This window comes from Xyrauchen texanus, chromosome 43 (assembly GCF_025860055.1).
Source record: "Xyrauchen texanus isolate HMW12.3.18 chromosome 43, RBS_HiC_50CHRs, whole genome shotgun sequence".
NCBI classification, from domain to species: domain Eukaryota; kingdom Metazoa; phylum Chordata; class Actinopteri; order Cypriniformes; family Catostomidae; genus Xyrauchen; species Xyrauchen texanus.
In genome coordinates this window covers 6,011,010-6,032,130 of record NC_068318.1, presented here as the reverse complement: position 1 = coordinate 6,032,130, position 21,121 = coordinate 6,011,010, and the positions used below count along the sequence as shown (strand labels likewise).

The 21,121-nt window shown below is 44.6% G+C and overlaps 1 protein-coding gene across 1 annotated transcript in view; it reads left to right on the top strand.

Annotated features, from left to right (window-relative positions):
• The first annotated feature begins 3,224 nt into the window (after nt 1–3,224).
• The window catches only part of LOC127636068 (CDC42 small effector protein 2), a 33,983-nt gene continuing 16,086 nt past the window's right edge, over nt 3,225–21,121 (top strand). The window contains exon 1 of the mRNA XM_052116444.1: nt 3,225–3,474. Coding sequence (XP_051972404.1) covers nt 3,421–3,474 — 54 coding nt within the window. The 5' untranslated portion in view covers nt 3,225–3,420. The remainder of the gene's footprint in view (nt 3,475–21,121) is intronic.

Sequence of the window (21,121 nt, the reverse complement as noted above, 5' to 3'; positions counted from 1 at the left end):
CAAAAATGTAGGTATAGGAACATGGTTCTGTGAGACCAGGTTTCCCAGACTACATTAAATATGGAGTACATTTGGTACTGTGTAAATTCTGTGTCCTGAAGCAGTCCTAGTTGATACACTGTTCTAATATGTAAATTGCACTTTGCCTTTTGCATTCAGTAGCATTTTCGCACCCTTCCTCCCTCCGGTCTGGGATGCTGGGATCAGGTCTTGAGTTCATTGTGAAGGATCTTCCTCTGACCCCTTCACACAGAGGGGTCTCTCTTGCTGAAAATCTCTTTCAATGGATCTGCAGCTCTTTGTGGCTCACCAATAATGGCGTGTTTTTTATGTGTATCACAGTCTGTCATCCTGCCCAGCAGAATAGAATAGTTCTCTTGAAATCTTCCCTTTTCCCTCCAGGATGAAATGGAGACTTACATCTAAAGGGACAGATCATATTGTCCTAGATATTTGTTTTGTTGTATCTGATTAGTTGTGCTCAGTTCGTCTTTTCTAGAAGTAGACCGATATAAGATTTTGATGATACCGATAACTAAGGAGCTGGAAAAAGTCAATAACTGATTAATCGACGGATATTTTTTTAAATAAACTATTGGCAAAACTATCAGCGTACTATCAGTGTTAATTTCTGCTGATAACTGATAGTTCCAATAGTAGCTATCGGCACCGATTATTCAACAAATCTGATATATCGGTCAACATTTAATGTTCTGTTCACTGTACATTCAAGGCAATTGTGGCTTTTATTTCATGTCTGTTAGCTTTGAGGGCATTTATGTGCTAGTGTAAGTGCCTGAAAGCTGACAAAATAAACTTGTAACAGATTTTGTATTCCAGATTTAGATTTTCTCTTCCAAGAAAATGGACCAAAAATATTTATGACATCATCTTGCACTCAGTGGTTTATATAATGTTTTAGTTTTTGTTCAATGAAATGCTCTTTAGAATGAGAATGTCCTGCCCCCTAACATGACCTACAACTGACTGGCAACATTAAGTATCCAATCATGGTTCATGGTTGTGACTCCATTTAAAAAAAAGAGCCTCTTTCAGGAAAGAGGAAAAAGGAAAAAGGAAAAAATAAAATATTTTTCCATCCAAAAATTTATATTATAGTAGATGTTTTACGAATGGACAATGTTTCAGTTTTTTTTTTATTTTGTTTTTTTTAAGCCTCTTAAAAGCAAGAAATTAACTTTGTTATGAAAATGTAATGTACAATGGAACAAACATTGATAGTACAACTTGAGTTTTGGTTAGTTTTACCATTTTTAACATCTTCTGGTAGTTGGTTGTGTTTGGCTACATTTAAAATGTGGCCTTGAGGCTTGTCCCTTTTATGGTGATTTAGGGTCTAGCTCAGCACGTGGTGTATCCAGATCATCTCGCAATGATCTCACATCCTGTCCACTGACCTGCAAAGGGTGGTGCGAACTGCCAGAAACATCATCGGAGGTGAGCTTCCCTCCCTCCAGGACATATATAACAGGTGGTGTGTGAAAAAAGCTCGGAGGATCATCAGAGACTCCAGCCACCCGAGTCATGGGCTGCTCTCACTGCTACCCTCAGGCAGGCGGTATCACAGCATCAGGACCCGCACCAGCCGACTACATGACAGCTTCTTCCCCCAAGCAATCCGACTTTTGAACACTTGATCTCTCATGATCAATATACATCAGCACTGCACTTTATTAATCTTATTATCTAACACTGGACTGTCATAATTATATTCTCCACATTACAACTATATATTTTTTTACATACTTTAAAAAAAAAAATGTATTGTATGTGCATTCTATATTGTGTGCATTGTTTACTGTACATTGTATATTATTATTGTGTTGTGTAAATATGTAGTTTATTGTAAATTGGTATATGTCTTGTCACTGTCACAACTGCTGTGTTGCTTGGAACTGCACACAAGACTTTCACCTACTGTTGCACTTGTGTATATGGTTGTGTGACAATAAAGTGATTTGATTTTATTTGATTCTTAGATCTTCTCTAGATTAGTCCAACATGAAGAGATACTGTGCTGAAAACAGACATTGTCACATCAATGAAGAAATCATTGGAGATATATATACACGGATAATTTTAGCAGCGGAAGATGCATACAGAGACCAGCTCTGTTCTAATGCTAATTTCCATACGCATTTGGCTCATGGATTTTAGAAATAAGTTTACAGAGTAAACTAAGTATGAAGTTTAAAGGATCAGTTCACCCAAAAATGAAAATTCTGTCATAAGTTACTCTCCCGCATATATGATATTGGTTAATACACTGCAATTGAAGTGATGTGATTATAAAATGTAACAATTTTTTTATTCATCGATTCACTAAAATATTTGACAACAAAGAACTTGAAATATAATCTGAGCACAAACGCAACATTCTAAGCATAATACTTTATTGGAGTACCTGTATTAACTGAGCTTCAGATGTAAAATGAATAGACTCTGATGGGCACTTTTGGTGTCTATATTGTGACGCCCCTGTATAATGTTGTAATGTTTGACACCTTGGGAGTGAGAACCTATTGCATTTTCTGACTAGGTTCCACTTTAGTTACCAATTGCACCTCTTCAATAGAGGTTTGCAATGTTGTGAGAATAAGTCAGTGTTCCCACAATGTTTCAGCTGTCAGGAGTTCACTGTACCTGCTTTTGATTGTAGTAAGCATTTCAAGAATGTTCTAGTTTATGAATGGATTGTTAATTGTGCAATAACAGCCCAGCTTAAGGAAATTGGAATGTGTTTAGTGTTAAAATTCCACCTTGTTGGCTTGTGAGTGCTGTGGTGTGGATTAATGGCTGGAGACGTGGACTCTGGATACTAATGACTCCAACACACCACCATTAGATTTTCGGACCCATGTGCTCTACTCTTCTAAAAAGTAAATGGCCCGCTAGGATTTGTAGCGTCATACAGCTGTTAGCATCAGGTTTAACACATCATCAAAAACAAGCCACGTACAGTTTCTCAGGACATCCTGCCCTTGATTTTCCAGAAGGTGTAAAGCTATTTAAGTCAAATTTTAGAGAATGGAGTGTTGTTTCCAGTTAATATGTGCATTTTTGACTCTCACAAGTACAGGTCAATTATTGAAAAAGGATCTATATATGTTGAAATTATCTAACAGCATCCTCCTGTGTCTTGCAGGTGTGAGTGTTTGTTCAGTGTAGTGAGCCGTACAGAAGCTTCCTGTCTGGATTTCTGCCACCCTTCACCCCCCTCGTTCTCATCTGCCACAGTCCAGCACTCCACCATCATCACAGATTTGACACTTGAGACCAGCCAGCTCAGATCAAGATCCCACAGGGACTGAGACCCAGTGAGCACTTGTGCCCCGTCAAGTCCCCCAGAGCCCCTGTAGGCACACGGGCACAGCCAGATTGTAGGACTGGCTGCTAGTCATGAGTGAATTCTGGTTGTGCTTCAACTGCTGTATCGCCGAGCAGCCGCAACCGGTAAGAAGAAGAATGATTGTGTTGATGACCTTCAGGGTCAAAGCTATAAGAACCAGGCAGTAATTTAAGGGTCTGTTCCAAAACCTAGTGAGCTGCTTTCTGCCAAGATAGGTAGCTGTCTAAGGCCACATCCACATCAATCCGTTCTCTTATGAAAACGCAGTGATTTCGCTACATTTACGGCTCTCATCCACCTTAAAACAGCGGTCGCCTTCTGTCACTCACTCGACGTTGTGTCGATTTTAGTGACACAAGGGGTCTCTTCCGAGAACCTTGTGTATTTCTGAACTTTAAAAAAGGCCAATGTCAAATTGGCAGACAGAATTTGCATGTTCCACCCCTGGACATAGGGGAATAAAGGGGAGCGGGCGTGCATCTGTCAGACAGATTTTTTCTTTGGAGCCAAGCGGTTGTGCAACAGCAAAGCTGAGTTCACCACTGTTCCACTCACCTCTACTGGTGAAAAGGACTGCTGTTGTATCTACTGTGCATTCCAGCGGCTTTCTCCTCTCTGCACACTGTGCATTCCACGCCCCTGGGTGCTTCGACATCGCTTTCATTGCCTGAAAGAGTGTTTCTCCACCTAAAAGAGTTTATTTTCTCTAAAAGATTTTGAGTTTCCACTCATAAAAGAGCAATACACAACAGGCGATGAACATCCTTTTCAGGACGTGTCTTTTTCAAGATGCCCTTCCGCCTCTGTGTAGTTCCTTAATGCGGTCGATTTCCCTCCACTTCTGATGGTAATAAAAGCTGCCTCGCGTGCCTGGGCTGCGATCACACGCAGGCAGTATTTTATGAATGGTTCATGTTCTCAGTGCGAGAACATAGCCATGGCAACATTGCGGTCGCAGCTTTCTTTTCTCATGAGAGAAAGCCACTTCAGCCGCCCCCGCGTCATTCCTTCTTCCCACGAGATTGAGGACAACCCGGCTGGTGATGAAGGCGATTCAGGGATGACGACAGGCTCGGTTTCCACTTGCCACTTGCCTCCCGGCACGCTTGCTTGCTTCAGTCCGAGGTCGGGATGAGTGCGGCTCGCCTCGCGGCCATCCGGCATTCTCCTTTGAGCCCCCGGAATTGGATGACGATTTTGCCGCTGCATCAGAGAGCATCACTGCAGCATTTGATGACTCGTCTGGGCTGCCACCTTCGGGTCTGCTCGCCCAGTCTGAGCCTGATGGACGGATGTCCGCTATCCTCTCCCAGGCCGTGAGCACGAGGCTGGACTGGAAACCTCCATCCCCCTGTCATGGCTACTCAATCGGTTCCTCAGGCCAGGGCGCCGCTCATAGTCTCAAGTCTTACAGTCCCGGCTCCCTGGACGCAGTCATCTCTCCTCCGAACCTGCGAATGTCCAGCCCCGGCAGGCCAGCGCAGAAGAGTTCCAAAGACGTCCCTACAGGACCTCCTCAGTCTCTAACTCGCCCCCTGCCGGGTGTGCAGTGCGAGGTAAGTGCTTTGGGTCTTTCTCAGCACCCAAGTCTCGGGACGCGCATCTGCCTCCCGACGCATTATTACCTGCTCCCCCTGCTGCGAAGTGAAGTCAAAAATTATCGTCCCGTTAGTGCCCCTCGCACGGAGCTTGGACATTGCTATCCAACCCGTCGCGTTGGCTGGCCAGGACCATCCAACTCGGCTACGCGATTCAGTTCTAAGGGCTCCTGCCTTGTCTCAGCGGTATTCGATCCACTGCATGCCTGGTGGAAATGCCAGCACCTTACATACAGAGGATACGACTCTGCTAATCAGAGATGCGATAGAGCCTGTTCCTCAAGGCCAATCTTGGACCTGCTTGGACTTTACACAAACTCCCGTTAAGAATGGTCAAGCAGAAAGAAATTATAACCTGCATTTGCATTAGATTGGTTCAGCGGTAGACCTGAAGGACACGTACTTCACGTAGGGAGGGCGTCGACCCTCCCTACAGCTCTTGTCCGATGGCCAGGCATATCAGTACAAGGTCCTCCCCTTCGGCCTGGATGCCCAAGTATGCATTTCCCCCAGTGAGCCTTCTTGCACAGGTGCTGTGCAAGGTCAGGGAGGACGAGGAACAGGTCACCTTAGTGGCTCCTTACTGGCCCATTCGGACTTGGTTCTTGGATCTCACGCTCCTCGCAACAGCACCTCCCTGGCAAATTCCCCTGAGGAAGGACCTCCTTTCTCAGGGACGGGGCACCCTCTGGCACCGTGCCCAGACCTCTGGAACCTCCATATCTGGCCCCTGGATGGGACACGGAAGACTTAAGCGGTCTACCACCTGCAGTCATAGACACTATCAACCAAGCCAGAGCTCCCCCAGGCAGCTTTACACCCTCAAGTACCGTCTCTTCGCAAATTGGTGCTCTTCTAGATCTGAAGACCCACCGAGATGCGCAGTTTGGTCAGTGTTTTCGTTCCTGCAGGAGAGGTTGGAGGGGAGGCTGTCCCCCTCCACCTTGAACCCTTGCTGCTTGCTATCACAGCCCATCACGACGCATTGGACGGCAAGTCCCTTGGTAAGTACGACATGATTATCAGGTTCCTTAAGAGGCACCCGGAGGTTGAACCCTTCCCGGCCAAGCCTGTTCCCCTCATGGGATCTCTCAATGGTCCTCTCAGGCCTTCAGAGACCGCCTTTCGAGCCGCTTGATTTAGTCAAGCTCAGAGCCCTCTCCTTGAAGACGGCCCACCTGATCACGCTCGCTTCCATCAAGAGGGTTGGGGACCTGCAAACGTTCTCTGTCAGCGACACTTGCCTGGATTTCAGTCCAGCAGATGCTCACCTCATCCTAAGACCGCGACTGGGCTACGTGCCCAAGGTTCCTACGACCTCCTTCGTGGTTTAAGTCATGAACCTGCAAGTGAAGCTGCCTCTTCGTTGCTGTGACCGGTACGTGCTTTGCGTACCCATGTGGACCGCACGCAGGGCTCTAGATGCTCTGAGCAGCTCTTTGTCTGCTTTGGCGAACAGCAGAAAGGGAACTCCGTCTCCAAACAGAGGTTAGCTCATTGGGTTGTTGATGCTATCCCCTAGGCTATCACACCCAGGCTGTGCCCCCCACTTGCAGGTTCGAGCACACTTTACGTGAAGTGTGGCATCCTTGTGGGCACTGGCCCATGGCACCTCCCTAGCAGACATCTGCAGCGGGCTGGGCAACACCCAACACCTTTGCTAGGTTCTACAACCTCAGGGTTGAGTCGGTCTCAACCCTGAGGGACGAATTCCCAGACGCATTTATAGCGTTAAGATAGCCCCAGCTGCTTTTTAACTCTATGACGAGAGACATAGAGAGAGAAAAGGCCACGGCTGGCCGTCTGGCTCCCATGCAAGTCATGTCGCCTGTTTCCGTACGGGTACTGGGAACCTAAGAGCGGTCGGTATATGACACGTTTTATTGGGGGCGTTGAGGAGGGTTACATGGAGCCGACCCAGCTGCTTCTAGCACGCAACAGCTTGCTTGCACCTGGCTCAGCAGTCACGTAACACAGGTTAGTGCATTGCATTTTGAAGTGGGACCCCTTGTGTCTCTACAATCGATACAACGTCAAGTGAGTGACAGAAGGGGAACGTCATGGTTACTGTTTTAACCTCTGATGGAAGGAACGAGACGTTGTGTTCCCCTTGCCACGTCACTATCCCTACCACTGTAATGCGCCGTAACCTTATTCTTGGGTCCTCAGTGAAAACCTGTCTAACAGACGCACGCCCGCTCCCCTTAATACCCATATGTCCGGGGGCGGAACATGCAAATTCTGTCTGCCAATTTGACATTGGCCTTTTCTCAAGTTCAGAGGTACGCGAGGCTCTGAGAAGAGACCCCTTGTGTCACTACAATCGACACAACGTCTCGTTCCTTCCATCGGGGAATGGAGGTTACAACAGTAACCATGACGATTTCCTCCACATACAACACCCTCCATTACCACATCATTTTTAAAACAATGACATTAGGAAACTGAAAACATATTAGAGTGGATGCAGGATCCTAGCCGACATGGAACCACATAAGTGACTAATTTGGAACTCTCTACATATAGACAGCAACTCAGTTTGCCAAAAGACTCAACACATAATTGATTTCAAAACACACACATTGCGGAAATATTGTCAGTTTTCTGTTGTTTTGAACTAGTTTTATCAATGCCTTTCAGTTTTGAATGAATTACAAGTATATTTATAATCAAAATGTATCTCACTTCATTTGACTTGTTTGGATTTATTTTTAAACCAAGCATTCTCAAAGAAGGATATACATGTGATGTTGCCTCAAGGTGCCAATATACTTCTAGCGAAATCGAAGAAAGAATGGGTGTGATGTCATTTACCTCTAAAATTTGTTAATTAACAATGATTGAGCAGTCAAGTCAACTCAATGTTATTTGTATAGCGCTTTTCACAACAGGCATTGTTTCAAAACAGCTGTACATGAAATTATGCTATAAAAGAAAATGTATGAATATAATGCCAATATTAGTTATTTATGTTTAGAAATATTAGTGTTTAAAATTTGTAAACTAAGTAAGTGTTGTGGGTCTATGATTAAACAAAATGATTGTATATAAACTATAAGATTTAGTGTTAAAGTGACCGTCTCAAATTATCTGAGGAAATACATGTAGGCCATGTAGATGATTTTGTCCAATGAAGTCTTTTTTTAGTGGCTAATTTATTCATTAATTCATTCTAAATGTATTTGAACTCCATGCTGAGCCCATGCTTCAGACAATGGTTTGTGATTAATCTTAAAATGTCTTTGAGTTTGCATCAGTTCATCCTCTGTGAAGTTTGTCTTAGTAGACTGAAGTGAAGTCTGTCTGGCACATGCTGCAGTTGGGTGACACAGTGGGAATCGGACATCATGCAGGACCGAAGAGGGATCTGGCAGGCTCTGGATATAATCCTGAGGTTTAGACAGGGAAAGAAATAGAATAAAATTAGCATAGATGCCATTCAATTTAAAGCAGGGTTAAAGAATAAGAGAAGTGTTTTCGGATCTGGTAGACCTAACCTAAGCAGCATAGATATGAAATGATGGATAAATTAGGCGTATGCCTGGCTGAATATTTTAGTCTTTAGTCTACATTTAAACTGAGAGAGTGGGTCTGAGTTCCGAACACTGCTAGGAAGAAGGTCACTTAAGTACTTTGGATACGAAACTTTACAGGTAGCCAATGTAACGCAGATAAAATGGGGCTGATATGATCATATTTCTTGGTTCTAGTTAGCACTCTTGCTGCTGCATTTTGAACAAACTGAAATGTATTTATTAACCCTCTGGGGTCTGGGCCCTGGAGAAGTTTTGACATGCCTTGACATTTGTGCTTTTTTCAGTTGCTTAAAAACACTTTAATGGCTAAAGTATTCCAGGTAACGGCCGTCCGCATGTTCACTGGTTATAGTTTATAAAGTTATAAATATTTATATTTTTCTTACAAAAAATGCATCGCTTTGCTTCAGAAGGCTTTTATTAACCCCCTGGAGCCATATGGATTACTTTTTTGGGCTTCAAAATCTAAGGTAACATTCATTCCGATTATAAAGCTTGGAGGAGCCAGGATATTTTTTAATATAACTCTGATTGTGTTTGGCTGAAAGAAGAAAGTCATATACAACTAGAATGGCTTGAGGGTGAGTCAATTATGGGATCATTTTCATTTTTGGGTGAACTAACCCTATAAGACTATGAGCCATATTACATAATAATCTGCACATTTTGAAAACCTGACTCAATACAACCATATTTACCTGAAAAAAATTATCTGTGATGTTTTGACAAGCATAATCGGTTTAAGATGAACTGATTTAATGTTAGTGTTAGCATGTTGCTAAGCTACTGCTGCGATGCAATCAACCTAATCTCATAGAATGAAAGTTACTATAACTACTTTTATGCAAACTGTGTTTTACATGCTGCATTCTATTATTTGCAGCAGTTTCCTGGTGAAATTAATACTAGAGCCGCTACAACAACTGTGCACACTTATTTTTTGCGCTATTACTCAAACACTGCTATGTTATGATATCGAAATACTTTAACTATATCACATCATTTGAAAATGACACATTTTAACGCACGCAGTTTATTTTTGCAAAAATGTTGCCATGGTCACACAAAGTTCATGTTATTGCTGGATGCAATAACCATAAAAACATATAGCACATATAAACAGCTCACTAAGTTTTGGAAAAGAACCATTGTGTGACATATCCTACTTTATTCATAATCCAAGCCAATGATGATTCATTGGTGTTGGTCTTTGATGAAATACTAAGCTAGATTTAAAGAATTTGGGGATGTTGTTATTCAAAGGTGTTTGTTTGTGCTCAGCCAATAATTGCTGACCAGCATGAAATGAAGTAAGGTGGAAAGTTTAATTAAATAAAAGTCACAGGGCTTAAAGTATTCCGGCCGGGGGCCGGATTTCCGGCTTGAGGGCAGGTCCGGCCTCCGGCGCAGGCAAAATTTATTAATCAGGCTGCAAATTACAGTCGGACGCACTTTCGGCGCGGACGCACTTGGAAAAAACGAGTGCGCCGCTTCCATTATGAGCGTGCATACCGCGCGGCTGCATTTGAAACTGGGAACTTGAATGCGGTTTAATATTTTCGAGTCAATTGATTTCACCTACCAATCATATGAGAGGAGCGCAGCTCTAACTAACGTCACAAGCCTATCAGAAGCAGAGCAGGGCGGGTCCTGGCAACAGTGTGATTGAGATCCATACCTCACGTTAGCGTCGTCGGTGAAAGCATGGAGCGCAGAACTCCAGAAACAACATTAGGTGACTTAATGTCATCATGGATGAAAAGAAAGGAGATGTGAGTTGGTTGATCTCAGTAAATTAGCTCAGGTCAGCATAATCATATTTTCTGTCTACACCTTTTGATGTTAGCCTTACGTTGACTGAGCTAACATTAACATACACTGCTGCTAGGTAACTTCAGACTGTTAGTTAAATATTTAATGTAGAACATTCTGTGTAGCTTACTAAAAAAACATTATGTGTAGGCCTACCATGAAAACGAGTCCACTTTAAACCGCTTTATTTTCTGTCAGCAATGTATGACAAGTAACGTTGCAGTGTGTACGCACCTTTAGTGCTGTCAACGTTAACGTATGCGATTTCTTTTTTTTTTGTCCAGCTTTAATGTTTTAAAATATTTAACACAATTAACGCTGCATCCGTTCTTTGTCATTCTTTAGCTCTTATTAGTTATTAGTTTGTCCACCAAATGCTTTAAACCATTAATGTGCGACAAGACAAAAGAGAACGCACTTCAGTAAATGTCCTCCTCTCACACACACACACACACACACACGAGGCACAAAAAGTCGCGAACCAGTATCGAATTCTCTTTCGCGCTTGAACGAACAATAACACACACTTATGCCAAAATGTCCGTTTTGTCGAGTATCCTCACAAGAATCAATCATTATTAACTTTAAATGAGTTAAATAAAATCTTAAATGGGAGTAAAGAGTAGTGAGAGAATGAGACGCGTGAGATCCTGTCACCAGCTGTAGATCTTAAAGTGACAGTAGCCACTAATTCTGTCTGTCAGTAAAGTTAACCAAAGAACAAAGGGAACAGAGAAAACTACTAACTACTCTTTGACTAAAGAACGCTTGTAGCTTTAATAAGGATTAATCGAATTTAATTTATAATTTATGCATTATGGACTATTTTATAACCCTAAAATTTAGTATACTAAATAAAATATCAGTGATACTGGCTTTCATTAATAAAAAGATGCCATTAAGATACAGCCGTAATACTTAAAAATAAATGGTTCCATTTGAAGATAAGTCCGTCTCTGCAAAACAACCCACCCCAAATATTCACAATACAGGGGATCCAAGCTACCTCAGGCAACCCCATAATCCTGTTTGAATAAGCTAAAAAAAATGTAAACCACACATTACTATACTTACATTTTTGCTAAATTATTTTTTACATGGCTCAATTTACATATCACAGCAGTTTTCTGGTGAAATGAACACTAGAGGTGCTACAGCAACAATGCCTTTTATTCACTTTCACTGAAATCACAAGTAAAACAGCAGAATATAAGTTCAGAAACCACTGTAGGTAATCATAATGTACAGTTATGTATTGTACGTGAACAGATTCAAGGATATGTGTTAATAACCTTTTAGCAACCATTACAACTGCTTTTTCTTGTTACTTTGATTATCATTTCAGTACTTACTGCAAAAAAGTTGGTTTCTGATTAACTTAGGACATTACAGTAAGGGTGGCTGAATTATTGATGCAAATTGACGCCTTGCTCCTTTGTACATTGATGTTCCCTGATTTTCTCTGTGTGTAATTTAGGAAGATTGGTGTTTATTAAATTAGGTCACATTTTCCCTGGAGCAAAGAGTGTGTGTCCCAGTTACACACTGTTTTCAGTCCCATGATGAGCACTGAAACCCACTTACAGCCTGAGGAGAGAATCTATACCAACACCTGACTAAACTGAGACATTTAACTTCAAGGCTAAAAGTGTGATGAACAAAATCTAGTGAGCTGCCTTGCTGTCTGAGGTCTACATAGAAAGATGCATTCTAAGGCAGCAGCTTGACTGAAATAAAACTCATAAGTGACCTGGCTCCATACATGTAGCACACAGGAGACTCGTCTCAAAATGATTGTAAATATTGGGTAAATGAATGATTTTAACATACAATGTCTTAAAATGATGCCTATGTAAGCAGCTCAATTTTGTAATTGAGCCTTAAAGAGATAGTTCACCCAAAAATGTAAGTTCTCTCATAATTGTTCTCACCCTCATACCAACCCAGATGTGTGTGACTTTCTTTTTACTGCACAAATACACAAATGAAGATTTTTAGAAAAATATCTCAGCTCTGCATGTCCATTCAATGCAAATGAATGGTGGCCAGAACACTGAAGGTCCAAATATCATATAAAGGCATAATAAAGGAATCCATATGACCACATTAGTTTAATCAATGTCTTCTGAAGTGATCCAATTGGTTTTGGGTGAGAACAAATCAAAATGCAACTCCTTTTTCACTCTACATCTTGCCATTGCAGTCTCTATGCACAATCATGATTTCAAGCTTGATTACACTTCCTCGTGCTTGATGCATGTTTAGAGTGTTAGATAGCGCTATAGGAAGTGTAATCGAGCATGAAATCATGATCGTCAATGAGACTACTGTCAAGATTTGTTGTGAAAATTTACATTTTGGTCTGTTCTCACCCAAAACTGATTTGATAGCTTCAGAAGACATGGATTAAACCACTGGATTCATATGGATTACTTTTATGATGCCTTTATGTGATTTGGACCTTTAGAGTTCTGGCCACCATTCATTTGCATTGTATAGACCAACAGTACTGAGATATTCTTAGAAAAAAAAGTTTTGTGTTCTTTAGAAGAAAGAAAGGCATACATATCTGGGATGGCATGAGGGCGAGTAAATGAGAGAATTAAACATTTTTAATTTACATTTTGTAAATAAATATATATATATACTTTGTGAATTCAACAAGAGAGAAACGCGAATGTAAGAAACTCTTGCATCAATGTAAGATCGCTTTAGCATTGATGTTTCCGGCCAAGCTGAGAATAGAAGCGGAGGACGTACGAAATACGAAAGTATTTACATGTCCCAATCAGGCAATGTCTTTTATAGATTCAGTGTAAACCATTGGGTGTTTCTCATAGGAGTGGGTCGACTTGCTGTATTTACTCTGGCTTTTGAAGAAGCTGGGCATCATGTTTGTTTCATTTTTGCATTGGCTACGCCTAGCGACTGCAGTTTGTTTTGTGAATAACACTTTTCCTTAAAGAAACTTTTGCATTGATGGAATTTTGCAAAATTTCAAATTTTGCACTGAAGTTCCCGGCCAGTGTGAGAGTGGTCACTGCAAAATATCTAGATGCTAACACTAAAGAAGTCTTTTATAAAGTTGACGGACTACGAAAGTCATGGTATATACTTTTATGTGGCCTCCGAGTGAATTGATCCGGGGAACCGGGATGCCTGTTTTGTTTCTTTTTGTACTGGTTCCGGCTAGCGGCTGGAGCTTGTTCTGTTAAATATCACTGCTTCGGAACAGCTGAGGATGAATTTGTTCATTCTTCATGTTTATGCCTCCTGCTGGCTGGAGTTTGTTTTGTGGAGTATTTTTAGGACATTGGAATGATGTCATCTGCTGAACTCATAACAGCGGGCTCACTGAACATTCGTTTGTCTGTCTGAGGAAACTGAACGATTTTATATCGGCTGGAATTCGTTTTTTGGAGGATCACACCTTTGAGATAGTTCTGTGAATGAATCAACACATTCTTTGTGTTCATTGTGCCTATTGGCTGGGGTTTATTTTACAAAGTATTTTCTTTGTAAATTTGTGAGGCAAAATTGAGTTGTCGTGGGGGTTCTCATAGGCATACATGGACCTTTTGAGTTTAGAGGGCTTGACTCCGGTTGGCGCTGTCATTTTGTTCGGGGGGAGTTCGGATTTGATTGTTTCACTAATGGGGAATGTGGTCTGTATAATCTTGTTTTTGATTTAATAATGTTTTTTCTTCTACTATATCAAAATGCCAATGTAATAACTGGCACCTATGAAGCACCTATTCCAGTACAGATTAACTAGTAAACATAGTGGGTGTTATGATTGTGTGGGAATGCAGGCGAAGGCAGACGGGAGGTTTGGATCTAAGTGCGGCTTTATTGCAATGAGAACAAAACAAACACAGGAATCAGGCAATACAGGAACAAATGAAAAGTCCACGATGGGAAAAATCAAACTAAAACACGAAATAACATCCAGGAGTACATGGGTAGAAAACATCCACGAAGGGCAAGGAAACCTCGAACAAACATGGGAAACAAGGATCAAGAGACATGAGCGAACATCAAGGAGCATCGAGAAACATTAGAAAACATTAAACGACAACGATTGACAAATGAGGAGGAACAACAGGGTTTAAATAGACAGACACGATGATGACAAAATAACAAACAGGTGTGGACAAAACACAGTGCAGGCAGTGATGAGGGCCAGGAAACATGGGAAGTGTAGTTTCTTTGACAAGGACTAGTGAAAAACACAGGGCAGACAACAAGGAAAACGTGACATGGAATGTGATAAGTGAAACAGAAAACACGGGGCAGACAACAAGGGATAGTGACAGTGGGTCTGGTCGGGGAATTCCTACGCTGAATTCGCGAGCCAGAGTGCTGGGGAGGAAGAACATCAAGTTTGAGGACTCACCTGGGAGTAAAAGTGCACGTGTTTGCCTCAGTGGAGGGGAAAGGCGCTAGCGCAAGTGGTATACCCGGTCAGTCGTCTCCGACTCAACCCGGAGATTGTAGAATCTCGCAAAGGTATTGGGTGTTGCCCAGCCCGCTGCTCTACAGATGTCTGCTAGAGAGGTGCCGTTGGCCAGTGCTCACGAGGATGCCACACTCCTTGTGGAGTCAACCTGGGTCTGAGAGTCCAATGCGATGGTGTCGACTACCCAGTGGGCGAGCCTCTGTTTGGAGACAGTGTTCCCTTTCCGCTGTCTGCCAAACAAACAAAGAGCTGCTCAGAGAGACTAAAGCTCTGTGTGCGGTCCAAATAGGTACGCAAAGCACGTACCGGACACAGCAACGATAAGGCTTGGTCTACCACCTCCCAGGGAAGTGCTTGCAGGTTCACTACCAGGTGAAAGGGGTCGTAGGAACCTTGGGCACATAGCCCGGTCAAGGTCTACGGCAGATGACATGAGCATCTGCCGTACCGAACTCAGGCAAGGCAAGTGTCGCTGACAGAGAATGCTTGCAGGTCTCCAACCCTCTTGATGGAAGCTAGTGCAATCAGGAGGACCATCTTCTGGGAAAGGGCACTTAGCTCGACTGATTCTAGCGGCTCAATGGGGGTCCTCTGAAGGCCCGTAAGGACCACGGAGAGATCTCACAAGGGGAACAGGCATGGCCTGGGAGGCTTCAACCTCCGGGCGCCTCTTAGAAACCTGATAATCAAGTTGTGCTTCCCTAGGGACTTACCGTCCACTGCATCATGGTGGGCCACTATAGCGGCTACATACAACTTCAGGGTGGAGGGGGACAGCCGCCCCTCCAGCTTTCCCTGCAGGAATGAGAGCACTGACCCGACTGCGCACCTCTGCAGGTCTTCAGATCGGGAAGAACACCAATTTGCAAAATTCTGTTCGCCAATTTGGCATTGGCCTTTTTGGCAAGAAGCCCCTTGTGTCACTACAATCAACACAACGTTGAGTGAGTGACAGAAGGGGAACCCTAAACTTTGTATTAATAAGTATCCTTTCTTCTGGTCAGATTGGATTGTGAGGAGGGTTTATACACTCACTGACATTAATGAGATTGGAGTATTGAGATCTTTTGAAAATTTGATTCAGTATTTTGTGATTCCCAGACCTCAATTTTATAAGTTTTTACAGCTGTGCCACCTACTCTGTAATGTTTTTGGAAGTGACCCCCTCTGCAGCAGTGTGGCAGATACTCTGAGAGTGGTGATTGCTGCTTTTGTGAAGGGTCATGAGGCATCAATGTATTTCTCCCTGCTAATCCAGAGTCTGGGGGAGTTTTAAATTCTCTTAAAAGATTATGGGAGGAAGATTTCAATTTGTTTTTGGAGGAGGGAGTGTGGGCTTGGATTCATAAAAATTTAAAGTCTGCATCTAGAGATGCAAGGGTGCGCCTTATGCAATTTAATATTTTACATAGATTTTATTCTATGTTGTATAGGCTTGGTCTTAAGAACACAACCACCTGCTGGCGATGCCATTCAGAAGATGGAGACCCCAACCATGTTTTTTGGGGGTGTTGTAAGATTCAGAATTTTGGTTGAAAGTTTTTATGTGAGGTGTTGAACACTCAAATCTTGTTCTGCCACAGACTCTGTATTTTGGGAGGTCATATATTTGGAGGATAAGTACTGGTGCTTTCGAGGAGGGGTCAAGCAGAAGGCTGGAGGTTCGGAATTTGTTTGACAGGAAATGGGGCGTCTACTTAGTATTTTAGGGAGACTCTAAATACTAATACTGCTGTGGAGTGAGTGGTTTAGTTTTAATTTTGCATGATTATTATATTTTCTATATCTGTCTGTATTTTCTTGTGTGTGTGTGTGTGTGTGTGTGTGTGTGTGTGTGTGTGTGTGTGTGTGTGTGTGTATTCCTATTTGTGACCACAGGGGTGTTCATTGCGGGTCAGGGTGGGGTGATTGTTTGGGGAGGTGTAATAGTGAGGGTTAAATTTGATTCAATGTATATATGTGTGGCAGGGCAGAGGGTGGGGCCGGGTCTTGATCCTAGACACCCGGTCCCGTATTAGGCTAATCAAGCCTCCCGAGAGGGATAAAGGTCGACTGCAGAAGATCGTGTGGGAGAATATAAGTTATATATAAGCTATATAAGTGCAGACCATTTGTTTGTCTTTTGTTTAAGTTGGTAATTAAAGTATTAATTATATTATAAAGCCGGTTCTTGCCTCCTCCTTTCCATTGATCCCTTTACAATATGATGTATTTTTTCTTTGTGATATGTCTATGAATCAATAAAAAAATTTTATTGCAAAAAAAAAAAGAAAAAACAACTGACAATTGGATAACTAAAAAAAAGGACAATTTAGAATGTTATGAATGGGCAGCGAAGGCAGACGAGGAGATGCGGATCCAAGTGCAGTTCAGCTTTATTGACAAACAAACAAGGCAGGTACACGGAAAACATGGGAACAAAGGAAAAAACCCTCAATGGGAAAATAAACACAAGACTGAGGAAAACGGGCAGGGAACACACGCCGGGCTAACAACATTCAACAAAAGGCAGACAAGAGGTCCAGGGGGGCACAGAGGGCAGGCAGGAAGTCCAGGGGGGTACAAAGGGCAGGCAGGAAGTCCGAGAGGCACACAGGGCAGGCAGGAAGTCCTGGGGGGCACACAGGGCAAGGACAGGTTCAGGTGGTCTGGGAGCTGGCCACAGGGCAAGGGTAGGTTCAGGAGGCCTGGGAGCTGGCCACAGGGCAGGGACTGGTTCAGAAGGCCTGGGAGCTGGCCACAGGGCAGGGACAGGTTCAGGTGGTCTGGGAGCTGGCCACAGTTCAAGGGTAGGTTCAGGAGGTCTGGGAGCTGGCCACAGGGCAAGGATAGGTTTGGGGAACCTGGGAGGAGGCCACTGGACCGGGACCGGGTCAGGAGGCCTGGGAGGAGGCCACAGGACTGGAACAGGGTCAGGAGGCCTGGGGGGAGGCCACAGGACAGGAACAGGGTCAGGAGGCCTGGGAGGAGGCCACAGGACAGGGACCGGGTCAGGGGGCCTGGGAAGAGGCCACAGGACAGGGACCGGGTCAGGAGGCCTGGGAGGAGGCCACAGGATGGGAACAGGGTCAGGGGGCCTGGGCAGAGGCCACAGGACAGGGACCGGGTCAGGAGGCCTGGGAGGAGGCCACAGGTCAGGAACAGGGTCAGGGGCCCTGGGAGAAGGCCACCGGACAGGGGCAGGTTCAGGAGGCCTAGCCAAGGGAGGTAGTGCCGTAGGAGGCTCTAGAGGCGGAGACCTGGAAAGCTCTGGCAGCGGCGCCGATGGAGGTGGCGCCATAGGAGGCTCTAGAGGCGGAGCCGTAGGAGGCTCGAGAGGCTTGAGAGGCGGAGCCCTGGAAGGCCCGAGAGGTGGAGTCCTGGGAGGCTCGAGAGACTTGCGAGGCGGAGCCCTGGGAGGCTCGAGAAGTGGAGCCCTAGAGGGCTCGGGAGGTGGAGCCGTAGGGGGCTCTGGAGGTGGAGCCGTAGAAGGCTCTGGAGGAGGAGCCGTAGGAGGCTCGAGAGGCAGAGCCCTAGAAAGCTCTGGAGTCTCTGGGAGCAGAGCCGTAGGAGGCTCGGGAGGCGGAGCCGTAGGAGGCTTGGGGAGAAGGGCCGTGGAAGACTCGAGAGGCTCTGGAGGCGGAGCCCTGGAAGGCTCGAGAGGCTTGAGGGGCGGAGCCCTAGTAGGCTCGAGGGGCGGAGCCCTGGGAAGCTCGGGAGGAGCTCTGGAAGACTCGGTAGGCGGAGCTCTGGAGAGCTCGGGAGGCGGAGCTCTGGAAAGCTCGGGAGGCGGAGCTCTGGAAAGCTCGGAAGGTGGAGCTCTGGAAAGCTCGGGAGGCTCGGAAGGCGGAGCTCTGGAAAGCTTGGGAGGCAGAGCTCTGGAAAGCTCGGAAGGCGGAGCTCTGGAAAGCTCGGGAGGCGGAGCTCTGGAAAGCTCGGGGGGCGGAGCTCTGGAAAGCTCGGAAGGCGGAGCTCTGGAAAGCTCGAGAGGAGCCCTGGAAGACTCGGTAGGCGAAGCTCGGAAGGCGGAGCTCTGGAAAGCTCGGATGACGCTGGTTCTGGGACGGTCATGGCTAATGGCGCTGGCTCTTGGACGGTCATGGCTACTGGCTCTGGCTCTTGGACGGTCATGGCTACTGGCTCTGGCTCTTGGACGGTCATGGCTACTGGTGCTGGCTCAGGGACAGTCGAGGCTACTGGGTCTGGCTCTAGGACGGTCATGGCTACTGGCTCCGGCTCTTGGACGGTCATGGCTACTGGCGCTGGCTCAGGGACGGTCGAGGCTACAGGCGCTGGCTCAGGGATGGTCGAGGCTACAGGCGCTGGCTCACTGACGTCGGAGGCTACAGGCGCTGGCTCACTGATGTCGGAGGCTACAGGCGCTGGCTCACTGACATCGGAGGCTACAAGAAGCCTTTCCTCTTCTCCTCCTCCGCTGGGCGGACGAAGCTGGCAACGCTGGCTCGTTGGCCGTGGCAGGTGTGAAGGGACGAACCACGGGCGAATGGAGGGTTACCACTGTGGGAGGAGTGGCAGGGTTCTCCTCGATGACGCCCACAGTAAACGGTGAACCGCAGGCCAGCAGAGTCTCCTCCACGAACGCGTGGAGCGTCCAGCCGCGCGTTGCCTGTGGCAACCGCTCCTTGAGCGCACTGTTCAGGTTCGCCCGGAAAAACACCACCAGGTCGGAGTCAGGGAATTCGGTGGCACTCGCAATCACAAGGAAATCGCGGATGTGGTCCTCCACCGGACGATTTCCCTGGCTAAGGCTGAGCAGCTGACAGCTCGCTTTCAGAACCGCTGGATCCATGTTTGGTCTTTTGTTCTGTTATGAATGGGCAGCGAAGGCAGACGAGGAGATGCGGATCCAAGTGCAGTTCAGCTTTATTGACAAACAAACAAGGCAGGTACACGGAAAACACGGGAACAAAGGAAAAAACCCTCAATGGGAAAATAAACACAAGACTGAGGAAAACGGGCAGGGAACACACACCGGGCTAACAACATTCAACAAAAGACCAGGACTGAACCAAAAACCAGGATATAAATACATGAACCCAGGAACAGGGGACCAATGAACAGACAGAACTCCAACAGGATGACGAGGGAATAAACAGAGGCAAAATGCAAGTTAACGAGGGACAGGTGAAAACAATGACAGAAAACACGAACGCTGACAAGGAGACTATGGAACTAAACAAAGGACAAAAGTGAAAACTACGGAAAACAAGAGGGACAAAAAGGTAAACAAGGGGCAACGGTGACACAAGACAAGGTATCCCTAACATAGAAAGCATCTCAAATAATTAACAAGTGATTATTGTATAATTAATATTGTGCTTTAAGAAAATTACAAGCTTCACATTTCCGCTTTTAAACTTTCCAGAATTAAGGCCTGGTTTTCTTCCATTGTAAGTCCATTAATATAAATGTGATTTCTGATCATCCATTCAAATTCAAATTTTTAATTTTTTTTGTCAACAATCTCTCTTTGTGCTTGCATTATGTGCTTGAATTATGATTGGCAGGACTAATTTGACAAGCTCCTGCCAAACCTTTGTTCATTTATTGTGTTGCCTAGTGGTGGTCATAATCATTGTAGCTTTTATCATAAGATTAAAATGATAATAACTATCTTGTTAGGTTGAATATGCAGATAAAGAATGTAATTGTGGCAGTGCAGTTGATGCTGCAGTAATGTGAGCGTGCTGTCCAGTGTGCCTTTGTCATTACTGCAGTGAAGACTGGACAAGCGTCTGCCCTTGAAGATACCCTGCTGACCAATCTAGACATCATCACTAAGCTTACAATGCATTTAAATGCTGCCCACATAGGCCACGGCTCAATAGGCTTCGGAAAAGAGCCGTAATGTTCAAATGGACTGTTTCATCTTCACTTTATTCCTGCGCTGAAAAAGTGTAAATAAAATGGGGTATGAGACTCCAGTGGTTAAACGGCTGACCTTTCCCTGTCGTGCAATTCCTCACAGCTGATTGGCTGTTTAAAGCTGTGCTGTGAAATTGCAGTAATGGGGTTGTGTCTGGTCCATTGATTCCTGCTGACAAAACCTGAGGGCCACACGCTGGTCTGACACCAACCGACATGATAACATTAGAACAGTAAATACAACAACGCAAGGTTTATTGCTTTAGCAAAGAGTTTCTTGGGTCTAGTCTATATGGATAGGAATTGTAAAGAATTTAATAATCTGTTTCCAAATCTGATCAAGTTTCTTAATGAGTGATTTAAGTATCACAAGCATTTAATACACATAACATAGTCTGTAACCTAGATTCTTTATAAAGAACTGATTCATAAGAGACATTCGTGAATTGGACTACACCAATCACTCTGTATGTTTGTTGTT